General features: G+C 34.6%; 1 protein-coding gene across 1 annotated transcript in view; it reads left to right on the forward strand.

Annotated features, from left to right (window-relative positions):
• Positions 1–20212, forward strand: part of LOC123663896 (activating signal cointegrator 1 complex subunit 3) — a 39494-nt gene that overhangs the window by 13293 nt on the left and 5989 nt on the right. Inside the window, exons 13-35 of the mRNA XM_045598543.1 lie at positions 417–700; positions 966–1071; positions 1405–1629; positions 1903–1992; positions 2066–2210; positions 2671–2807; positions 3295–3471; positions 4145–4370; positions 4665–4806; positions 5055–5166; positions 5397–5488; positions 5573–5649; positions 5936–6156; positions 6381–6483; positions 6810–6999; positions 7700–7853; positions 8376–8512; positions 9225–9441; positions 16268–16426; positions 16932–17073; positions 17629–17819; positions 19118–19308; positions 19951–20119. Coding sequence (XP_045454499.1) covers positions 417–700; positions 966–1071; positions 1405–1629; positions 1903–1992; positions 2066–2210; positions 2671–2807; positions 3295–3471; positions 4145–4370; positions 4665–4806; positions 5055–5166; positions 5397–5488; positions 5573–5649; positions 5936–6156; positions 6381–6483; positions 6810–6999; positions 7700–7853; positions 8376–8512; positions 9225–9441; positions 16268–16426; positions 16932–17073; positions 17629–17819; positions 19118–19308; positions 19951–20119 — 3687 coding nt within the window. The remainder of the gene's footprint in view (positions 1–416; positions 701–965; positions 1072–1404; positions 1630–1902; positions 1993–2065; positions 2211–2670; positions 2808–3294; positions 3472–4144; positions 4371–4664; positions 4807–5054; positions 5167–5396; positions 5489–5572; positions 5650–5935; positions 6157–6380; positions 6484–6809; positions 7000–7699; positions 7854–8375; positions 8513–9224; positions 9442–16267; positions 16427–16931; positions 17074–17628; positions 17820–19117; positions 19309–19950; positions 20120–20212) is intronic.

Here is a 20212-nt window from a genome sequence, read left to right on the forward strand (position 1 = left end):
CATTACTTATTTTTAATTTATGCGTTAAAAATAATCTGAAAATAAGTATACACATCAAGTATTAATGCTAAACGATCATTGCCAACTCAAAGACTTGTGGCACGAAAGAAGATGCACTATTGGCTAAAAGATTAAATAGTTTTATCAGGGAGCTTTTTAGAATTCTGGTTTTGGATAAGAGACGAATTCTCTTAGTGGCGCGCTCACCATTCTCTTTTTCTTGAATTTAGCTCCCTCCTATAACCGTTTACCTGCTTAAACATTCCTATACTAGTACACTACTAATTACGCAAATTTGTGTTAATATTTGGTACTACCCTACTTTGGTCAAGCTAGCCGTATTAAATGCACAACATTGCAATCTATTTTGAAATTATTCTTCTTTCACACATAAAAAAATTGAAATGTCCTTATAGATACAAATAATGAATGAAATATGTTACGACAAAGCTGTGGATATGGTACAAAAAGGTCACCAAGTAATGGTGTTCGTCCACGCTCGTAACGCAACGCACCAAACGGCGATGATCCTCAAAGAATTGGCACAAAAAAAAGGTCATTTGAAACATTTTGAACCGGAAGATTCTGGAGGTTTTCTTAAAGCTAAGAAATCAATTGGAAGCAGTCCTAACAAACAATTGAGCGAACTATTTTCGTTTGGTTTCGCTTGTCATCACGCTGGTATGCTTAGGAGTGACAGGTTGGTTGGTGACTTTTTAATTTTTATTTAATAACTAGGCCAACCTGGTATATCCCATAAATGGCCATCAAATAGTCTTCGGCTTTAAATAGTCTACTGTGAGGCATGGGATTAATATTGGAAAAATGTATGAACTAGATCATCTGTCTGAGGGTTGTTGAATTTAAAAAATAATGTATTTATTTATTGTCACCAATTTTTTTACCAGTTTCCATTCAAATGATTTTGTTCCACGAATTCATATTAAGAAAATCTGTATTTTCAGGAATATGGTTGAGAAATATTTTGCTGATGGTTACATAAAAGTCCTCGTATGTACATCGACGCTTGCGTGGGGAGTCAATTTACCGGCACACGCTGTTATAATTAGGGTATGTCAATAATAAACTAAGTTGTATTATGTACTTAAATTTAATTTAGATTTAAAATATATCTCATTGCTTAACTTACTCCTTAATCTTATTTTTAAATATAACAATTTTATTTACAATTATTTTTCAAAGTTCTTTCCTACTAACATTATATGGGCTAGTCCCAAAATAAAGATTCCTTTAGATACAGACCCTGTCTGACAGTTTCCTAAAATTCTTTCTTACCGTAAATATCCTACTAATCTACCTTTAAATAACGAACGAATAAAAAAAACGAACATTTGCTTTGTTATTTCATAATTGTCATCATTATGTGTGTTTTCAAACTTTTAGGGTACAGAAATTTACGACCAAAGCCATGGAACGTTCGTAGATTTGAGCATACTAGACGTGCTGCAAATATTCGGTCGAGCCGGAAGACCTCAGTTTGATACTTCCGGTACCGGAATCATAATAACCACGCACGATAAGTTAACGCACTACCTCAAGTCTATGACAAATCAGTTTCCGATTGAGAGTAACTTTATCAATCTATTGGCTGACAATTTGAATGCCGAGGTGAGTAATTTTTGATAATATTTTATTTAAATACAAATTCCTAAGTAGTGCAATTACATATAAACATCCGGCTCGAAGGACCAAATGTTCGTTGGGAAAATTATTAAGACTGATTAATTTTTCTTGATGCATATAAAGTACCACCTCTCGCTATACACTGACTAACAGGCACTATACAAGCTCAATATGAGGTATGTGCCTGGATTAGTGGATTTATAATTGGCCGTTAAACCAATTAAGGAATGTAATATTAACCAAAAGTATTTTTTCTAGGTTGCTTTAGGAACCGTAACCAATATAGATGAAGCTGTCGAGTGGCTAAGCTACACCTACCTCTTCGTGCGAATGAGGATAAATCCACAGGTTCTAAACTATATATTCTAAACTTCTTTTATCATCTAAATGTGTTCTTATAACTTTACATATTTTTTTCTAGGTATACGGTCTGACGTACAGCGACGTGCAAGAGGAACCGAACTTAGAAACGCGACGGCGTGAGCTCATCACTAGCGCGGCGCTACAGCTCGACCGCACGCACATGCTGCGGTACAACGAGCGCACGGGCGACCTCAACATTACCGGTATGTCACGTCTCTGCAACACGTCTGACGTACCGCGACGTGCAAGAGGAACCGAACTTAGAAACGCGACGGCGTGAGCTCGTCACTAGCGCGGTGCTACAGAGGAGACGACTCTGGACACCACTGAAAAATTGAGCATTGAATTCTAATTCTTCAAGCTGCTCAACAGGTTGCCCGATAAAATCTTTACCGTGAACAAGATTCTGGCATATTAGTTAGGTCTTTGATAACAAAAGTGACCGACAACTGTAGGTGCCCTCTAAAGCGAGGTGGTGGATCTCAGACGACGGTATTGATACTGAAAAATATTGTACCTGTCCCAAGAAATGTTTTTAAAGAGTACCAAAAATGCGTTGGCTCATTTTGTAAAAACTAATAAAAAATTTCAATACTTACATTGTCTGCGTAATATTAATGACATTAGAGTGATTGGTATAATTAAGTCTTGATTAATTTCCAGACCTCGGTCGAACTGCCAGTCATTACTACATAACATGTGAAACTATGGAGGTGTTCAACTCTATGGTCCGCAAATCTATGACGCAAGGGTACGTGCTCGAAATGTTAACGAGATGTTCTGACTTCCAGCAGCTGAAGGTAAAGTCACAATTTTTTCTTATTTTTACTTTGTCAACGAATTAATTGTATCGCGCTAGTGACATAAATATAAAAGTTTGGACATTCATTACCAATTTGTCCAAATATACAGGCTCTTGTCCATTAAATATTTTTTTGTTGTTCTTAATCTCGCAAAAACTATCTCATTATTGAAAAATGCTTTCATTATTTTTTTAACATACATGTACATTTCTTTTTTTAACTCATTAAGTAGCATTTGTATTTTTAATATGTAAAATAGTTCTAGTGATATCCTTAATCGCCCAATAATAATTAAAAATCTTAAAAAATATAGAATGTGGAGAAATGAACAATCCTAACATAACATGAAAATATAGCTCAAGAATGACATCAACATCCGGTAAAACTTGAACGAGTTAATGTGGCATCTTTCTGATCTTTGTACTTAATAGTCTTTATTTTGTCTTATGATTTTCAATCTTAATAAATAAATAAATTTACTTAGGTCCGTAAAGAAGAACTAACAGAGCTATGGAACCTAAAGGATCAGTATTGCGAGTTAAGGATAGAAGACCCTCCTGAGGATATTCACTGGAAAATCAATATTTTGCTACAAACGTATTTATCTCGAGGACGCATTAATGGATCTTCCTTACAATCTGACTTGAATTATATTAGTCAAGTAAGCATATTATAAAAAAAATATATAGGATACCCATATTATATGAAATATTGTATATATATAATATTTCGTCCAAAAAGAATGTAAATCATAATATTAAATGAAGGGCACAGGAAAAATAGGATTCAATCACTTTTTTTTTTTGTAAAATGTGATTTTGATTGATTTTTGTGTATTTGATAAATATTACCATATATATTGTGGCATAGTGGTATGTGGAAAAAACTGTACAGTCAATTAAAAAAACTGTTTGAATACAGTGGTAGAGTTTTTATTTATTTACTAGCTGGCCTAGACAGACTTCGTTTTATCAAAAGCTAATAGTACTTTTTTTTAATATTTAAACCTCCCGTGGGTCTAACGAAACATACAAAAAAATAAATTAACCGAATTGGTCGAACCATTCTCGAGTTATGCTCTTAGCAACATTCATTTTTATTTATATAGATTTAAGAGCATCCGAAACAAGTTACCTCACCCAGTTTCTCCTCATTTATAATGGTAGCTTTTATTTGGGGGATTTTTGTGTTATTGGTTTTTTGAACTAAATTGTACCCTTAAAAGGCTCCTAAAAAGTTTGGTTAAAGTGACGTAACCCCCTTTTCTCCCTGGCCCTTCAAATTTTTGTAACATTCTACTGTTTTGTAATAGCATGTAAAAAATAATATTGTAGAATGCAGTTCGAATAGTGCGTGCGTTGTTTGAAATAACACTACGTAAAAACAACGCATACATGGCAGGGCTTTACTTGAAAATGGCAAAAATGATGGAACTTCAGCTATGGGACTTTTATAGCGATATGAGACAATTTAATTGTTTCCCTAATGAAATATTAAAACACATCGAATATCCCATGCTTAAGCCAGACCAGATAAGAGATATGGATTGGAAAGAACTGGGTATGTTGATCAAAAATAATGATTTAAATTGTTTTAAATCAAACCTACAAATTCAATAAAATTAAATATTTCTTGAACTCTTATTGATAATAAGTTTGTTGTAAAATTAATTGTATTATTAAATTTAACTTTCCATATTTACAGGATAACATTATAGCCAAAATTGTATTGAGAATATACATATCATTTAGTTTTGGGCAATAATTATAATTTTTTTTTAGCTCTGGGTTAAAACATTAATTTTTTTTTTTTTTGTCTATGCCCACAATTTTCTTCATTAAATTAAAATTTCAGGAGATCTCATTCGCAATCCGAAAACAGCGAGACAATTGAAAAAATGTGCAGATGAATTTCCTCTGTTAGAAATGGAGGCCAGTTTACACCCTATCACCAGAACAGTTTTGCGAATTAGACTGACGATAATACCCAATTTCAAGTTAGTTCTTATGTAGATATAGTTTATTTTATGTTTAATTCATTATGAAGCCTTAAAAGATGTTTATTACTATCAAAAACTCAAGAAAACCAATCTACCTTAAAAATTACTAATATATGTATTTTCTAAAAAACATCATGTGATGACCCATGGGATACGATACTGACTGTACTTACAACTGTACAGCCCTATTGCAAAAATATGTTTTCTAAACCCTAAGAATTTAAAGAATGAAATTTTTATTTCAGATGGAACGACAAATATCACGGTAAAGCGCCAGAGGCTTTCTGGATTTGGGTGGAAGACCCTGATTCGGACATCATGTACTACCATGAATACTTCCTCATCACGAAGAAACAGGTGACGTACCTGTTTCACTCGAAAGTCTATACACTTATATTATATTTTATTATAATGTGGTAATTTTTATATCCAACTTTTTTTTGGGTAACACCCAGTTGTCGCTTGACTTTTAACTAGAAAACCAAGTCAATTTTAAACAAAAAAAAGTAATAATTTTTCTAATGCTTATTAATGCGCAACTATTGATCGGAGAATGTATCAATACGAAAAAAAAATGTGTATTACAGGTAATAACTAAAGAGCCTCAAGAATTGGTGATAACAATACCTATATCAGAGCCCTTACCTCCACAGTACTACATTAGGGCGACTTCAGAAAGGTACTTCTAAATAAATGTTCAAAATATTTTGCAAATTTTTGAAATCTTATAAATTTCTATATTAACGAGTTTTGAGTTTTTTAGGTGGTTAGGTTCAGAAAGCGTACTGCCGCTAACGTTCCAACACCTCATACTACCAGAAACACACCCTCCACACACAGGTTACTAATACTCCTATATCTTTATATTTCTATAAAGTATTATAACCTAAAATGATATAAACACACTTTAAATAGTATCTCGTAAAGTAAATATTAATTGCATTTCTACCATTATAAAAAAAAAAAAAAAATACAGTCGAATTGAGAACCTCCTCCTTTTTTGGAAGTCGGTTAAAAAGAAATTGAAACAAGAAATTTAACGAAATTTAAATTTATTGGATAATTGGAAGATATTTGCTATTTGGGTATATTATAATATTCAACAAGTTTTTAATATATCTTCCAGATCTTCTAGAACTACAGCCTCTCCCAGTTACAGCACTAAACAACCCATCGTACGAAATGTTATACAACTTCAGTCATTTCAATCCAATTCAGACTCAAATATTCCACTGTTTGTACCACACGGACAATAATGTACTTCTGGGGGCTCCGACTGGCTCTGGAAAGACAATTGTTGCGGAAGTGGCCATGTTTAGAGTATTTAATCAATATCCGGGTTGTAAGGTATGTTCCATAAAACATCAAAAATGCGACTTTATTACTCACCAAAAGTTGGATTTAGTTATATAATTTTAGTCCCAAAAATACCAGGTCAACGGAATGGAGTGGTTCCATTTTCAAATAAAAATTTGAATTCATAACTGTATATTCTCTAATAGTATATGGTACTCAATTTTAAGACTTACTAATTGCTCCAGTTGTATATGTTGTTGTTTGTACATTTTCAGGTAGTGTACATAGCACCATTAAAAGCGCTCGTCAAAGAACGAATCAAGGATTGGAAAATAAGACTAGAAGAAAAACTTGGCAAAAATGTTGTTGAATTAACAGGTATGTATAATTAATATAAAAAAAAAAACCTTTTATAAGAAATCTGTCCTGTGTATAGTATGTTAACCTTTGCAAATGATTTTACTTGTACCATTCTCTAATTAGGTATTTTACGTTTTATTTAAATTCTAAAAAGTTCTAAATATTTCTAACAAACAAATTACTATATTTCCCTAACATAACTTAAAAAATTAAGCTACGTAAGCCATTTGTCCAAATATTTGACCAAAACTTCGACTAATCCTCAAATTCCACGTTGCAACTACATAAAGTTGGATAAAATTTGTCCTTAAAACTTTCCAGAAGTGTATTTAATCATATTTTAGGTGACGTATCCCCTGACATACGAGCGATACGAAATTCCCACGTAATAGTGACAACTCCTGAAAAATGGGACGGTATCAGTCGATCTTGGCAGACCAGGAACTACGTGAGAGATGTGGCTCTTATCGTTATAGATGAGATACACTTGTTGGGAGAAGACAGGGGACCGGTTTTGGAAGTTATTGTTTCTAGGTATGTTTATTCTGAATAAAATGTTTTTTTTTTCATATATTACTAATTTTTTATACAAAATTCAACCAGCTGTAATTAACTCACTATAAAAAAATCTGTCTAGGTAGTGTATAAATACGTCTCCAATTGTTTCGTCAGTTCAAAAGTAATAAGTAATAAAAATATGAAATCAAGTTCAAGTAATGGTTTTGGACGTCCTCAAAATCATCATATCACACTCATCTCCTTTTGAAACTCCGTTTTATATGAATAATCGAATATTAGTACCGGGTATCATTATGTGTTGTAATAAGAGGACATTTATTTTTTTGAATGAAAACAATATTCTTTGATTCATTAAAAAAAAGAAGATTTGCAATTTGATAACAATTCATCAATTATAAAGTAGTCTTAATAAACTTTTCCTAATTTCTAAGCTTAATACTGTACTGGGTATCACATTCATAATGAAAGATAAAAAGGAGTAATGACAGCCAAATATATTTTTCAACATAATCGTAGTTCAAATATAAAAAGTTTTATTTTTGTTTTAACGTGACAACGTCTAATAAATCGATGAATGCCGACGGCATGCACGAAAAAGGATGATCTCCGAAAAGATGTTTTGTCATGACGTTGTCATGTTAAACTATCGTCTGTAAACCAAATTTACAGGCAACCAATTTTTGAGCAACTTTTGATTATGATATTCAATTTCCAGAACGAACTTTATCGAATCCCACACCTCGCGTCGTTTGCGTATCATCGGTCTCTCGACGGCACTCGCTAACGCTAAGGACCTCGCTAATTGGCTGAACATTGGCGAAATGGGATTGTACAATTTTAGACCTTCAGTTCGACCGGTTCCATTGGAGGTTTGTTGTTAATAAAATATTGTAACAGTATTTATTTTTATAACTTTTACTTATGTAAATACCAATCCCGTGACGCCGCGTTGGCGCAACGGTTACAGCCATGGATTGTATCTGTTGCGCTGGCGGTTGCGGGTTCGATCCCCGCACATGACAAATATTTGTATTGGCCATACAGGTGTTTGCCGTGGTCTGGGTGTTTGTACAGTCCTTGTGCTCCCCACCGTGCCTCGGAGAGCACGTTAAGCCGTCGGTCCCGGTTGTTATCATGTACACCTGATAGCGATCGTTACTCATAGTAGGGAATATATTCGTTAACCCACATTGGTGGTGGATTAAGCTCTGATCCTTCTCCTACATGGGGAAAGAGGTCTATACCCAGTAGTGGGGCTGAAACGTTAAATACCAATCCGAATAGAATGCTAATTGAACATACGCTGACAAGGAGGGGGGGGGGGGGTAGAAATAAGTAAAATTCAGCGAACGTAATACTGGTAAGACTGCTAATACGGAAGTACGGCACAGGTGCACATCTCGGGGCACGCGGGCCGCCACTACTGCCCGCGCATGCTGTCCATGAACAAGCCCACGTTCCAGGCCGTGCGCGCGCACTCGCCCGCCGCGCCCGCGCTCGTCTTCGTGTCCAGCCGCCGCCAGACCAGGTGCGAGGGGACTGGGTTTTGTTTTTTTTTTTTTTTTTAAATATTACTAGGTCGGCAAACAAGCGTACGGCTCACCTGATGGTAAGCGATTACCGTAGCTTATAGACACCTGCAACACCAGAAGCATCGCAAGCGCGTTGGCGACCCAATCCCCAATCACCCCAGGAGCTCTGGTCACCTTACTCACCATGGAGCTCACCTATGGAGCATCCCGACTGGGGTAGTACCTCGACCTTACAGAAGATCACAGCTAAATAATACTGTTTTCAAGCAGTATTGTGTTCCTGTTGGTGAATAACGTGACCAGAACTCCTGGGGGGGGGGGGGTTGGAGATTGGGTCGTCAACGCGCTTGCGATGCTTCTGGTGTTGCAGGTGTCTATAAGCTACGGTAATCGCTTACCATCAGGTGAGCCGTACGCTTGTTTGCTGACCTAGTGATATTAAAAAAAAAGAAACTGTATAAGGCGAACGAATAAAAAAACGAGTTCATTTATTGTTTATGTTTGGCGCAAATCTATCCAGAAGTTTAAAGGGTATCAGCTCTTTTCTACAATGACGTCGGGGCATTTTTAGCACAAAATAGAATTATCGTATAAGATTTTTCTTTTAATTTTTAATTTAATAATTTTAGACTAACTTCCATTTTATACAATTAAGACAAACAGAAAAATTATATGCCAAAATTTATACAATTTTTTTTGTCTTTATAGATTAACAGCATTGGACTTGATAGCATATTTGGCAGCAGAAGACAATCCTAAACAGTGGTTACACATGCAAGAATCAGAGATGGAACAAATCCTATCGAATATTCGAGAGTCAAACCTTAAACTGACACTAGCATTCGGTATCGGTATCCATCACGCCGGGCTTCACGAGAAAGATCGCACTACTGTTGAAGAACTATTCATTAATCAAAAGATACAGGTATATTAACACTTCAGCCTAATACAGTCCACTGCTGGACATAGGCCTCCTAAATTTCGCGCCAAAAATAGCGTGAACTCGTGTGTTTTGCCCATAGTCACCACACTGGGCAGGCGGGTTGGTGACCGCAGGGCTGGCTTTGTCGCACCGAAGACGCTGCTGCCCGTCTTCGGCCTGTGTATTTTAAAGCCAGCAGTTGGATGGTTATCCCGCCATCGGTCGGCTTTTTAAGTTCCAAAGTAGTAGTGGAACTGTCTTATCCCTTAGTCGCCTCTTACGACACCTACGGGAAGAGAGGGGGAGGCTATATTGTTACTGCTGTAACCACACAGCAACAGGTATATAGTCGTTTTATATTTGTATTTTATGTTCGACTAGACATCTCTTGAGTGTTCAAAAATAACGTGAACTCAGGTGTAAACTTGTGGAGGCCTATGTCCCGCAGTGGACTGTATAGGCTGTAATCTTAGAGTATACATTACAGTAGTATAGAGCGCGCGTATTGCACAAATTGCTTAATACGTATCGTAGGCAAATGAACTATAGATACTACGTTGATGAGTATATGACAAATAGAGATGGCATAAATAATTTACTGAACGGCAACGAGCTATCGATAAGTCATGTCATGTGTAGATATGTTTAGTAAGTACATTTTAATTAAATTAAATTTTGTTTCTATTTAATAAGGTTTTGAAAGTACCTTAGTCTATAAATTATTTTAAACTCACTATATACAATAAATAAAAGATGATAAAATTTGCCATAAAGCTATATATTATAATATTGTATTTATATGTTTATATGTGTATGTAAAGGCTTGATTAAATAATCAGTTCATATTTTTTATTATTATGTCGGTAAGAACGAAAATTATTATTCATATTTTATTAATATGTGATTCGTATTTCAATATGATTTCCAAAAAACTTGATTTACTAAAAATACCAAGCTAAGCTCGGTCACCAAGGTACTTTATATTTACATATATACCACCATACCATGTTCAATATGTTATTTCCTATACTATTAAATGAGATATGTCTATAAATAAGTAATTATACATAGGTACATTTGTTTGTTCATTTTTTATGTCAGAATCAGAAAAATATTTATTTTCACACAAACTACAAACAATGGGTACAAAAAACACATGATCAAAATTTTTATGGCAAATTGGTTTGCCAAATGAATAAAAAGTGTCTATTTCATTTGAATATTTCTTGTTTTAATTTTACTTCAGAAATTATGTTTAAAAGAAATGTCTTAAAAGTCGTGTGGACTTGTTAATAATTTAGGTTTATGAAATAAAAGATCGGATTTAGTGTATTTTTTTTAATAATGAATCATTTAATAGTAATTATATGTTATATTCATTAAATATTATTTGTCATTTTATTGACCGCTAAAAAGCGTAAGCTTGTTATAAAGCTGTCTTTTAGTTTTCTTGACATTTGACTTTCGAACTAAGTATTTAACGCGTATATCAATATATTTTTGAATCACTGCTCTCATCAAATGCAGTAAATGATTGCTGCAAGGTTCTTGTTCAAATAAATGGGCGCGAAGAACTTTAAAAATATCTGTTCCAATGAATAGCTTCATTGTTTTACTAACCATGCTTCGAGGATCACGATCTGTTCCGTTTTTCGATTCTATATTACTTTTTAATATTTTTTCAGCGGCATTACATAAACAAATAACATCCTCAGAGGGATACGTAAGACCTCCTCTATCTTTAAATAATATGAACGAATTATTATAAGAAGGTGCGTTTGCTACTAAAGCTGATAAACAGTCAGCGCACTCTATTTTAGACACTAAATATTTTGTTACATATCCAGCAATATAGGAGATGACGTGCTGTGAAAGAAAAAAATGATCAAGTGTTGTGGGTAAATTCAGATCATCCTCACAATTCCTTATAAATTGTTCTTCAACCATGGCATGTTCCTCTTGTGAATCTGACCTGTGTCCTTTGGTCGTTAGGTTAATGTGGTCAGCGGATGAAGAACAGGTAAGGAGGGTAATTTGTTCTAGGGACGTACAGTTTCCCGTAAAGTCTTCTTTAAGTTCCATATGAACCAAGAGTTTTTTGTAGATGGCTCTGAACTGAGAGGCCGACGGATTATTATTAAAGCCACCGTGGGATCGTATTATTGAAAAGAGGATTTCTAGATGATCTTGGCTTATTTTATACATAGCCAAGAAATTCATTTTTTTTTTCTTGCTTGACTAGCCTGTTGTATAACTCTTTCAGGCTTTCAATGCACACACAAAGCCCAAGAAATCCAATTTTACTGCGCGAGTGTACAATCTCTTGATTTTCATTTGGAAACACTAAGGTGTTTAGATATTTTTTTGCATTTTCTAAAAACGTTATATATTTTGACTCATTTTTCTCATTAATGGGAGCTTTGAAGTCGATTCCGGGAAATTTACGTGAATTGAGAATGTCAAAGAGATTGTTTATTACATGAATAAACGTTACCGTTGCGGCGGAGTTGGCAAAATTTATCAAATGCAGCTTTTGATCGCAAAATTCGATCGCTTTTGCCACACTAACGCTTAATAGTTGCACTGCTAGTTTAACTTTCATAACTTGATTTTTAAAATCAATATGTCTTGATGTTAATTTATTTGCGAGGTGAAACTTTTCATTTTCTTGCAAGTTGTTAAGCTCAACAAAGTATTGCCATTTAATAAGGCCTCCGTTGCTATCTTTAAAAACCTTTTTACTTTCTAATGTGTTTCTGACAAGTTTGATCATATGGCATGGATCAAGAAACACAAAGATAGGCTGTTCCGTCTCAGGGTGCGGGAAATATGTTTTTAACTGTCCTAGATCGAATGAACAGCCAAGTTCGCGAGCCATAGCCATGTTTGCCGGGCAACCGTCGAAAGTCATTGATACCACTTCTATGCCGACCTCATAGCAATTAGAAAGGCACATTCGAACTAAATTAGCCCTTTGCTCTCCAGTAACGCCATCCACCAAAAAATATCCGACGGGCAGTTTCCATCCACCGTTTATCGCAACTAAAAGAAATACCAGAGCTTGTGTACAAAGTCCGGCTCTATCTTCGGGCACGTCGATTCCTGCTCCAAAGTCCACATAACCTTGCACTTTGTTGCCATCAAACTCTTTAAGTTTACGTATGGACATTTCATTGATAACTAAGTTACATAAAACTTTATTTTCGGTCGCCTTTACTTTTTGACAAAGAGCATTGAATGACTCGGCAGTGAAACCTGGACTCGCATCGAGGCATTGGTACCATTTCCGAATTGTACTTGGGTGTGGCAGACATGTGTTAAATGTACTCCTTATGTAAGAGTAGGCCTTTGGAGAATAAAAAGCGAGTGTTAGCGCAAATGTGCGGAGTTCTGGTGAATATTCCTTGCCTTTATTAATCATTCTCTTAAGGAGAGCTGCTGCAGAAACTCCGCACAATTCTAGAAGGTCAACTTGCTCCTGAGTAATTAATCTCTTTTCTTTTAACTCGCTGAGTACTTGCGACAAATTTTCTACTTTCTTTTTCAAACGCCGACGTGTTGCGTAGAGGGCATTACATCGCAATCGGCGACGTTTAGCTACGTCTTTTAATCGAATTATTTCTTTTTTCAATTTACGTTTTCTTGGTGTATCGTCTATATTTGGGAGAAGTCGACATTCGTCTGGAGGCGTTTCTGAATCGATATGCATATCGTTTGAAGATGAAGGTTCGTATTGTGTGAAAGGTATGTTAGGTACTTGGCCGGAATTAAATGACGGTGCTGCCACTGAATTATCATCAGAAGTTATTGAAGGACAAAGAAAAAGCGATGGGACAGCGGTACTTATTAATTTGCGTAGTCCTTTTTTTGTTTCATAGAAATTGGTATCAAGGAAGTGTACTGAACAAACTTTACTCCATATATTTGGCTCAAAATTTGTTTGTTTTAAAGCGGAAACCCACTTGTTCATCAGGATGCGATTTTTTGGAAATCTGAAAAAAAAACGGTGTATTTTAAAATTCGATTCGATTTTTAAAATGTCGAGTATTTCGGGTAGGGTTATCCTCAAAATATTTTAAACTATTTTTGTATGCCGCTATATTTTCCTTACAAAGTGTTATTTATCACAATGCACAGTCATCATTTTTTTATTTAATTTTACTCCATTTTATACCTACCAAAATCGATTTAGTAGTTTAGGCGTGATATTTTAATATACAGAATGTTTGTTGGGGTGTTGGACAAACGGTCAGGGGAGTAAGGGGGGGTCATTGCCAATATATCTGGCCACTTAACTAAAGTCATTGCCCTTTTAATTTTTTTTTTCATGCAGCATTTAATTGTTTTTTACAAAATCTCCAGAATTCATCATTCAAACTCACAAAAGACAAAAAAAAAATGTGTTACGGACCCAAATTATTTTTATTTCTTGTTTTGAATAAATTGCCAACATTTTGAAACCATATTTGTAAGTGTAACATGAAAAAATACGAAAATATGGGCTTTCAAAATTTTTAAGAGTTGCAAAATTTTACCAAACTACAAACTTTAAAGTGATATAAAAAAAAAAAACATACACGATAGGGTTTTAACTGTTTTTTTTAAAATATCCTGCATTTATGTCCTTTCCAACAATGTATCATTTGCTATAAAAAAAAAATTTGAGTAGAGATATTTACCAAAACATAACGCGCGGTCAAAAATCGCTTACTTAAATAATCATAATTGGTAAGTAAAGTCATGTGTATTTAATAAAGAAAACTAAAAAGGTTTTCTGAATTGAGTTTATAAAAAAACAAGGGATTATTAAATTTCTCTAATGACGACCAAGAACCAGTACCACGCTTGTAGGCAGGCCTCCCTCGAGATGGACCGAAACGACGGTGGACAAAAAACTAATAATAAAATTTGTTTAAAATGATACACATTACGGGGTCACTTCACCTGTGTGAGCGCAACCGCAATATGTTTATACGCGAGTGACAAACACAAAAGATGACAGGTCGGTGTACAAATTTCTTTCTATTCCGCGACCGCAGTATAGCAAAGCTTTATTTCTAAGAAATTTTAAAAATTTATTAATTTGGGATACTAAGAAATCAATGAATCATGATTTATGATCCTTTTCGTTAAGATTTAATTCTTTTGTTGAAAATAGGGCTTTGTCTTCGGTCAGGTACCAGTGCTTTGTTTTTTGTTTCTTTTGTTAGCTGCCCTGTGCCAGTGCATATCTATTGTTTTTTTTCGTGAGTAGGTAAACACGTATTGCAAATATCGAAACTGTTTTTTTGTTTGTTACAGGGCTAAAAGATAATGATTTTCACCAGCGTGTGCAATATTGCAGATTTATTTTGCACACCGATATTGAAAATAAAAACTTTTAAAAAGTATCTTATGGACAGACGAGTCTAAATTCACTCGTGAGGGAATACTCAACTTACATAACCTACATCATTGGGCACATACACATGACTTTACTTACCAATTATGATTATTTAAGTAAGCGATTTTTGACCGCGCGTTATGTTTTGGTAAATATCTCTACTCAAAATTTTTTTTTGATATCAAATGATATATTGTTGGAAAGGACATAAATGCAGGATATTTAAAAAAAACAGTTAAAACCCTATCGTGTATGGTTTTTTTTATATCACTTTAAAATTTGTAGTTTGGTAAAATTTTGCAACTCTTAAAAACTTTGAAGGCCCATATTTTCGTATTTTTTCATGTTACACTTACAAATATGGTTTCAAAATGTTGGCAATTTATTCAAAACAAGAAATAAAAATAATTTGTGTAAGTTTTATGAGTTTGAATGATGAATTCTGGAGATTTTGTAAAAAACAATTAAATGCTGCATGAAAAAATAAATAAAAGGGCAATGACTTAAGTTAAGTGGCCAGATATATTGGCAATGACCCCCCCTTACCCCCCTGACCGTTTGTCCAACACCCCACCAAACAGGCTGTATATATATGTATATAATATTTTATATTTTTGATTTATTACATTACATACTTTATGTTTACGCTATTATACTGTCATATTAAAAATATTAGAAAATATATCGTACAAAACATACTACAAAATTATTTATAACAATTGATTATAATATTTTGAGTATTAAAGTTACATTAATGTGTTGTAAGTATGTAATTTTTCTAGCAAACATTATATCGACTACAGCGGTCGTGTCACATCTCTGAAATCATGCGGCGGGTGCGCGGCGAGCGGGCGAGTCTGTGCATGCCCGCCCCCCGCGTCTCTTTTACCTCCGCGATGCCGGATTTGTTTTCATAAAAATAACTATAAAAATCGACTTACCGATGAAATGTGATACTGGATTTAAACTTTGTATGTTTTCTAGTATCGTTTTTGCAAGATCGAACTGCACATTTTACCATTTTTATACGTAAATATGAAAAAAATCTCTAGAGAAACGCTCTTTGCTAACACTCAACGACGACTACAAGCGCTCGCGGCGGGAACGTTATTTTGTTCTCACCCGTGCCTATTGTTCCCACTTCGTTGGACGCGCTCTATACTACTGTAATGTATACTCTAAGGCTGTAATGATGATGATGATAATGATAGACATCTCTTTCAGTAGTGCTCTCGTTTATATTATGTGTACAGTTTGAAATTTAGTCATATTGGCAGTAGTTTGTAGCTTGTGTAATAGTTTTTAATTGTTAGAAGAATAATTTAAATTGGGTTATAACTACAAACGAAAAAAAGTAAAGATTTAGATAACAATATATTTAACATATTTTAGTGAATCGACTCTATGTCTAAATTTAATAAAAGTTTTTTTTCGATTTACGATTAGGTTCTAATTTGCACAGCAACATTAGCTTGGGGAGTTAATTTCCCCGCACATTTGGTAGTTATCAAGGGCACGGAATACTTCGACGGGAAACAGAAGAGATATGTGGATATGCCAATCACTGATGTTCTGCAAATGATGGGCAGGGCTGGCCGACCACAGGTAAAAACGCTAAATCTGTAATTTTCAAGGTTTTAACTATATTATTGAACGATAATTTTAGGCAGAAAAATTTGTGCTTTTTTTTAGAAGACAGCTTTTTTAGATATTCAAAACATGTAAAGAAACTCGTGGTTTGCAGAATAGACCTTAAATATATCTGTATATCTGAAAGAGCTTTATATTAATATATTGCAGTATTGACTTGTAGAAGTTTACGTCCAGCAGTGGACTGCAATAGGCTGAACTGACTGACTGACTGATTGATTTTTTATACGAGTTATAGTGAATAATTATGTCGCAGCCAGTTTGTTAAAAAAGAGACGTAACATTAAAAAAATATATTTTTCATTTCACAACGCTGTTTATGTAACTGCGCCACTTAATTACCACTACTTGGTCACATCAATGAATTAGTATTATGCAACGATTATTAAACTACGTTTTGTTTAATAGTTAAATATCTTCAAATATTTACTATCTCAATGTCATGTTTTTATTTCTCCAGTACGACAACGAAGGTGTAGCAGTGGTGTTAGTTCACGACCAAAAGAAAAACTTCTACAAAAAATTCCTTTACGAACCATTCCCAGTCGAATCCAACTTACTGGCAGTGTTAGCTGATCACTTGAACGCTGAAATTGTTGCTGGTAAATGTGATTTTTTTTATATTGCAAGTAATTTAATGAATATTCTGGAAAAATATTTGGGTTATTTAAATAATAATATATTTAGTGTTGAAGATGGTAAATTTTGTATAGCTAATAATATTTGTTTATAGATCGTTTTAGTTTACTCTTGTAATATATTATAAAGAAATAAAATTATGTTGTTATACAAATTTGAAAATGATTTTCACTCTGGTAAGAAAATAAATCTTAATAACTACAAACAGAATAAACAGACGTATTAAACAGTTTTAACATACTTATTATTTAACTCTCCATCGGGCCCAAGTCCGGTTGTACGACCTAAGTATCGCTGGCGCGATCGAGTTGAGTTGGACCTGGGCTCGTTACAAGCCAATAATAATTTTATTAATTACTGAGACCGAATTTAATTAATTACTGAGACCACTCAGACCGGGCGAGATGGATTCTCGTCTCGGAGGCCACGGACCACTTTGGCAGTTTCATCGCCATAGGAGTAGTAGTATTATTTAACTTTAAAACTTAATCAGTTCTTTCATAATATTGTTGTTTTAGGTACTGTTCAAACTAAACAAGATATCTTAGATTACTTGACGTGGACTTATTTCTTCCGTCGTTTGCTGAAGAATCCTTCATATTATAATCTGGAAAGCTTGGATCCTCAAGATATTAACTTTTATCTGTCTAACTTAGTACAAACATCGTTAGATGCACTAGCCAATGCTAACTGTGTGGAAATCGAGGAGGTAAGTTAGTTGTTCTTTTGTTTATTGCTGATCTTCTAAGTTAACTTCAATATATTAAGACAGACGATAAAACGAAGATAAAATTTTACTCATGTAAAGAATTGCTTGGCCATACAGGTGTTTGCCGTGGTCTGAGTGTTTGTGCAGTCCTCGTGGGTCTCCCCACCGTGCCTCGGAGAGCACGTTAAGCCGTCGGTCCCGGTTGTTATCATGTATACCTGATAGCGATCGTTACTCATAGTAGGGAATATATCCGCCAACCCGCATTGGAGCAGTGTGATGGATTAAGCTCTGATCCTTCTCCTACATGGGGAAAGAGGCCAATGCCCAGTAGTGGGATATTAAAGGCTGAAGCGAAAGAATTGCTTAATATTTTGTAAGGATCTTAAAATACTATCAAATGAGTGCCTGGCAATAAATACTGCTGACAGAAGGTGTATGGCAGTATTAATTTCACGTTGTTTTCAATACTCCCTACAACATACATAAAAATTAACCATTTGAAAATAAGTAAAGTACAATTTGTACGTACTTTTAGCAGCTAATATCTGAGAATTGTCCGTTTGCCTAGTCTAGCCGGTATCTGTACGTCACTCGACACTAATACTACTCTATTATATAATTTTGTACATCACAAAAATAAGAAATGTCTGGAGGCCCTGTAATCTTACTCTAAAATGCCTTATCTCGACGAAAAAATTTATGTTACTATAAAAAGAAACAAAATATAAATATTTTCTGTATAAAAACAATTAGTAAAATCAGAAGCAGATTTATTTATTTATTTTATTTTATTTCTTACATCTAATATTACAGGCATAACCCAATTCATTAGACATAGTAAACGAGACAAAAAGCAAAAGGAATTAAAAAAAAAAAAAAATTAAACTACAATTAAAAAGAATTAGCTGACTTGAGCATAACACTAAAAACAAAACAATGTAACATTAATAACTATAAAACATTAAATTCATTTCTCATAACATATTATGTACAAAGTAACTTTTGCGAATTCACTCCATGAACAAGAAAAAAGGTCTAGTGTGTCAGCCACTATTTAGCGATTACCGTAGCCTATAGACGCCTGCAACACCAGAAGCATCGCAAGCGCGTTGCCGACCAAATCCCCCCCCCCCTAGGAGCTCTGGTCACCTTACTCACAAACAGGAACACAACACTGCTTGAAAACAGTATTATTTAGCTGTAATCTTCTGTAAGGTCCGCAGTTGGGCTAGCCCATGTTTGGAGCAGGAAATTTCCTGCTGCGTCCTAACTCAATTTTTGATGTTCCTTTATAGGACCAACGCACAGTCAACTCTACCTGGATGGGTCGCATCGCGTCGTACTACTATCTCTCCCACAAGACGATGGCGCACTTTAACTCGCATTTACAGAGCAATCTCGATTTTGATAATTTATTGAGAATTTTATCCGATTCAGAGGAATATGCGACGTTACCCGTACGACATAATGAAGATATCCTTAACGGGTAAGAATGTTTTTATTAAAATGAACAATCATCATTATTACAGCCTATACAGTCCACTGCTGGACATAGGTCTCCACAAGTTTACGCCAAAAAACAACGTGAACTCAAGTGTTTTGCCCATAGTCACCACGCTGGGCAGGCGGGTTGGTGACCGCAGGGCTGGCTTTGTCGCACCGAAGACGCTGCTGCCCGTCTTCGGCCTGTGTGTTTCAAAGCCAGCAGTTGGATGGTTATCCCGCCATCGGTCGGCTTTTTAAGTTCCAAGGTGGTAGCGAAACAGTGTTATCCCTTAGTCGCCTCTTACGACACCCACGGGAAGAGAGGGGTGGCTATATTCTTTAGTACCGTAGCCACACAGTACAGTAGTAGTAAAAGTAAATGAACAATAATAATATTTAAGTGTATTTTGTTAATTCTTTACTTACCCAAAAATTTAATTACAATTATAATTCCATTATGAGTAATATAATTTTAATTATTTGATAAAGCGATTTTATTTTTTCGTATGATTTATTACATTTCTTGGTATTTATTATATCAGCAGTAGTAATATACACAAATGCTTAAAATTAAAATAAACTCAGCTTACAAGTCATAAATATGTAAATGTAAAAATCTTTATAAAATTAAACCTTTTTACAGTGAATTATCTAAATTGTGTCGCCTCCCAGTGGACCCTCTAACTTTGGACTCGTCTAATGTTAAAGCGTTCCTTTTACTCCAAGCTCACTTAACCAGACTTCCATTACCAAATACGGATTATTTGACTGACACCAAATCAGTATTGGACCAAACTATCAGGATTATACAGGTAAAAAAAAATTCAAAAAGCGCGCTAACCTTTTTGCTATTACGATTTACTAGGCTCCATTAAGTCAGAATTTTGTTAACATACTTATTATAA

This window comes from Melitaea cinxia, chromosome 21, assembly GCF_905220565.1.
Source record: "Melitaea cinxia chromosome 21, ilMelCinx1.1, whole genome shotgun sequence".
Classification (NCBI taxonomy): Eukaryota; Metazoa; Arthropoda; class Insecta; order Lepidoptera; family Nymphalidae; genus Melitaea; species Melitaea cinxia.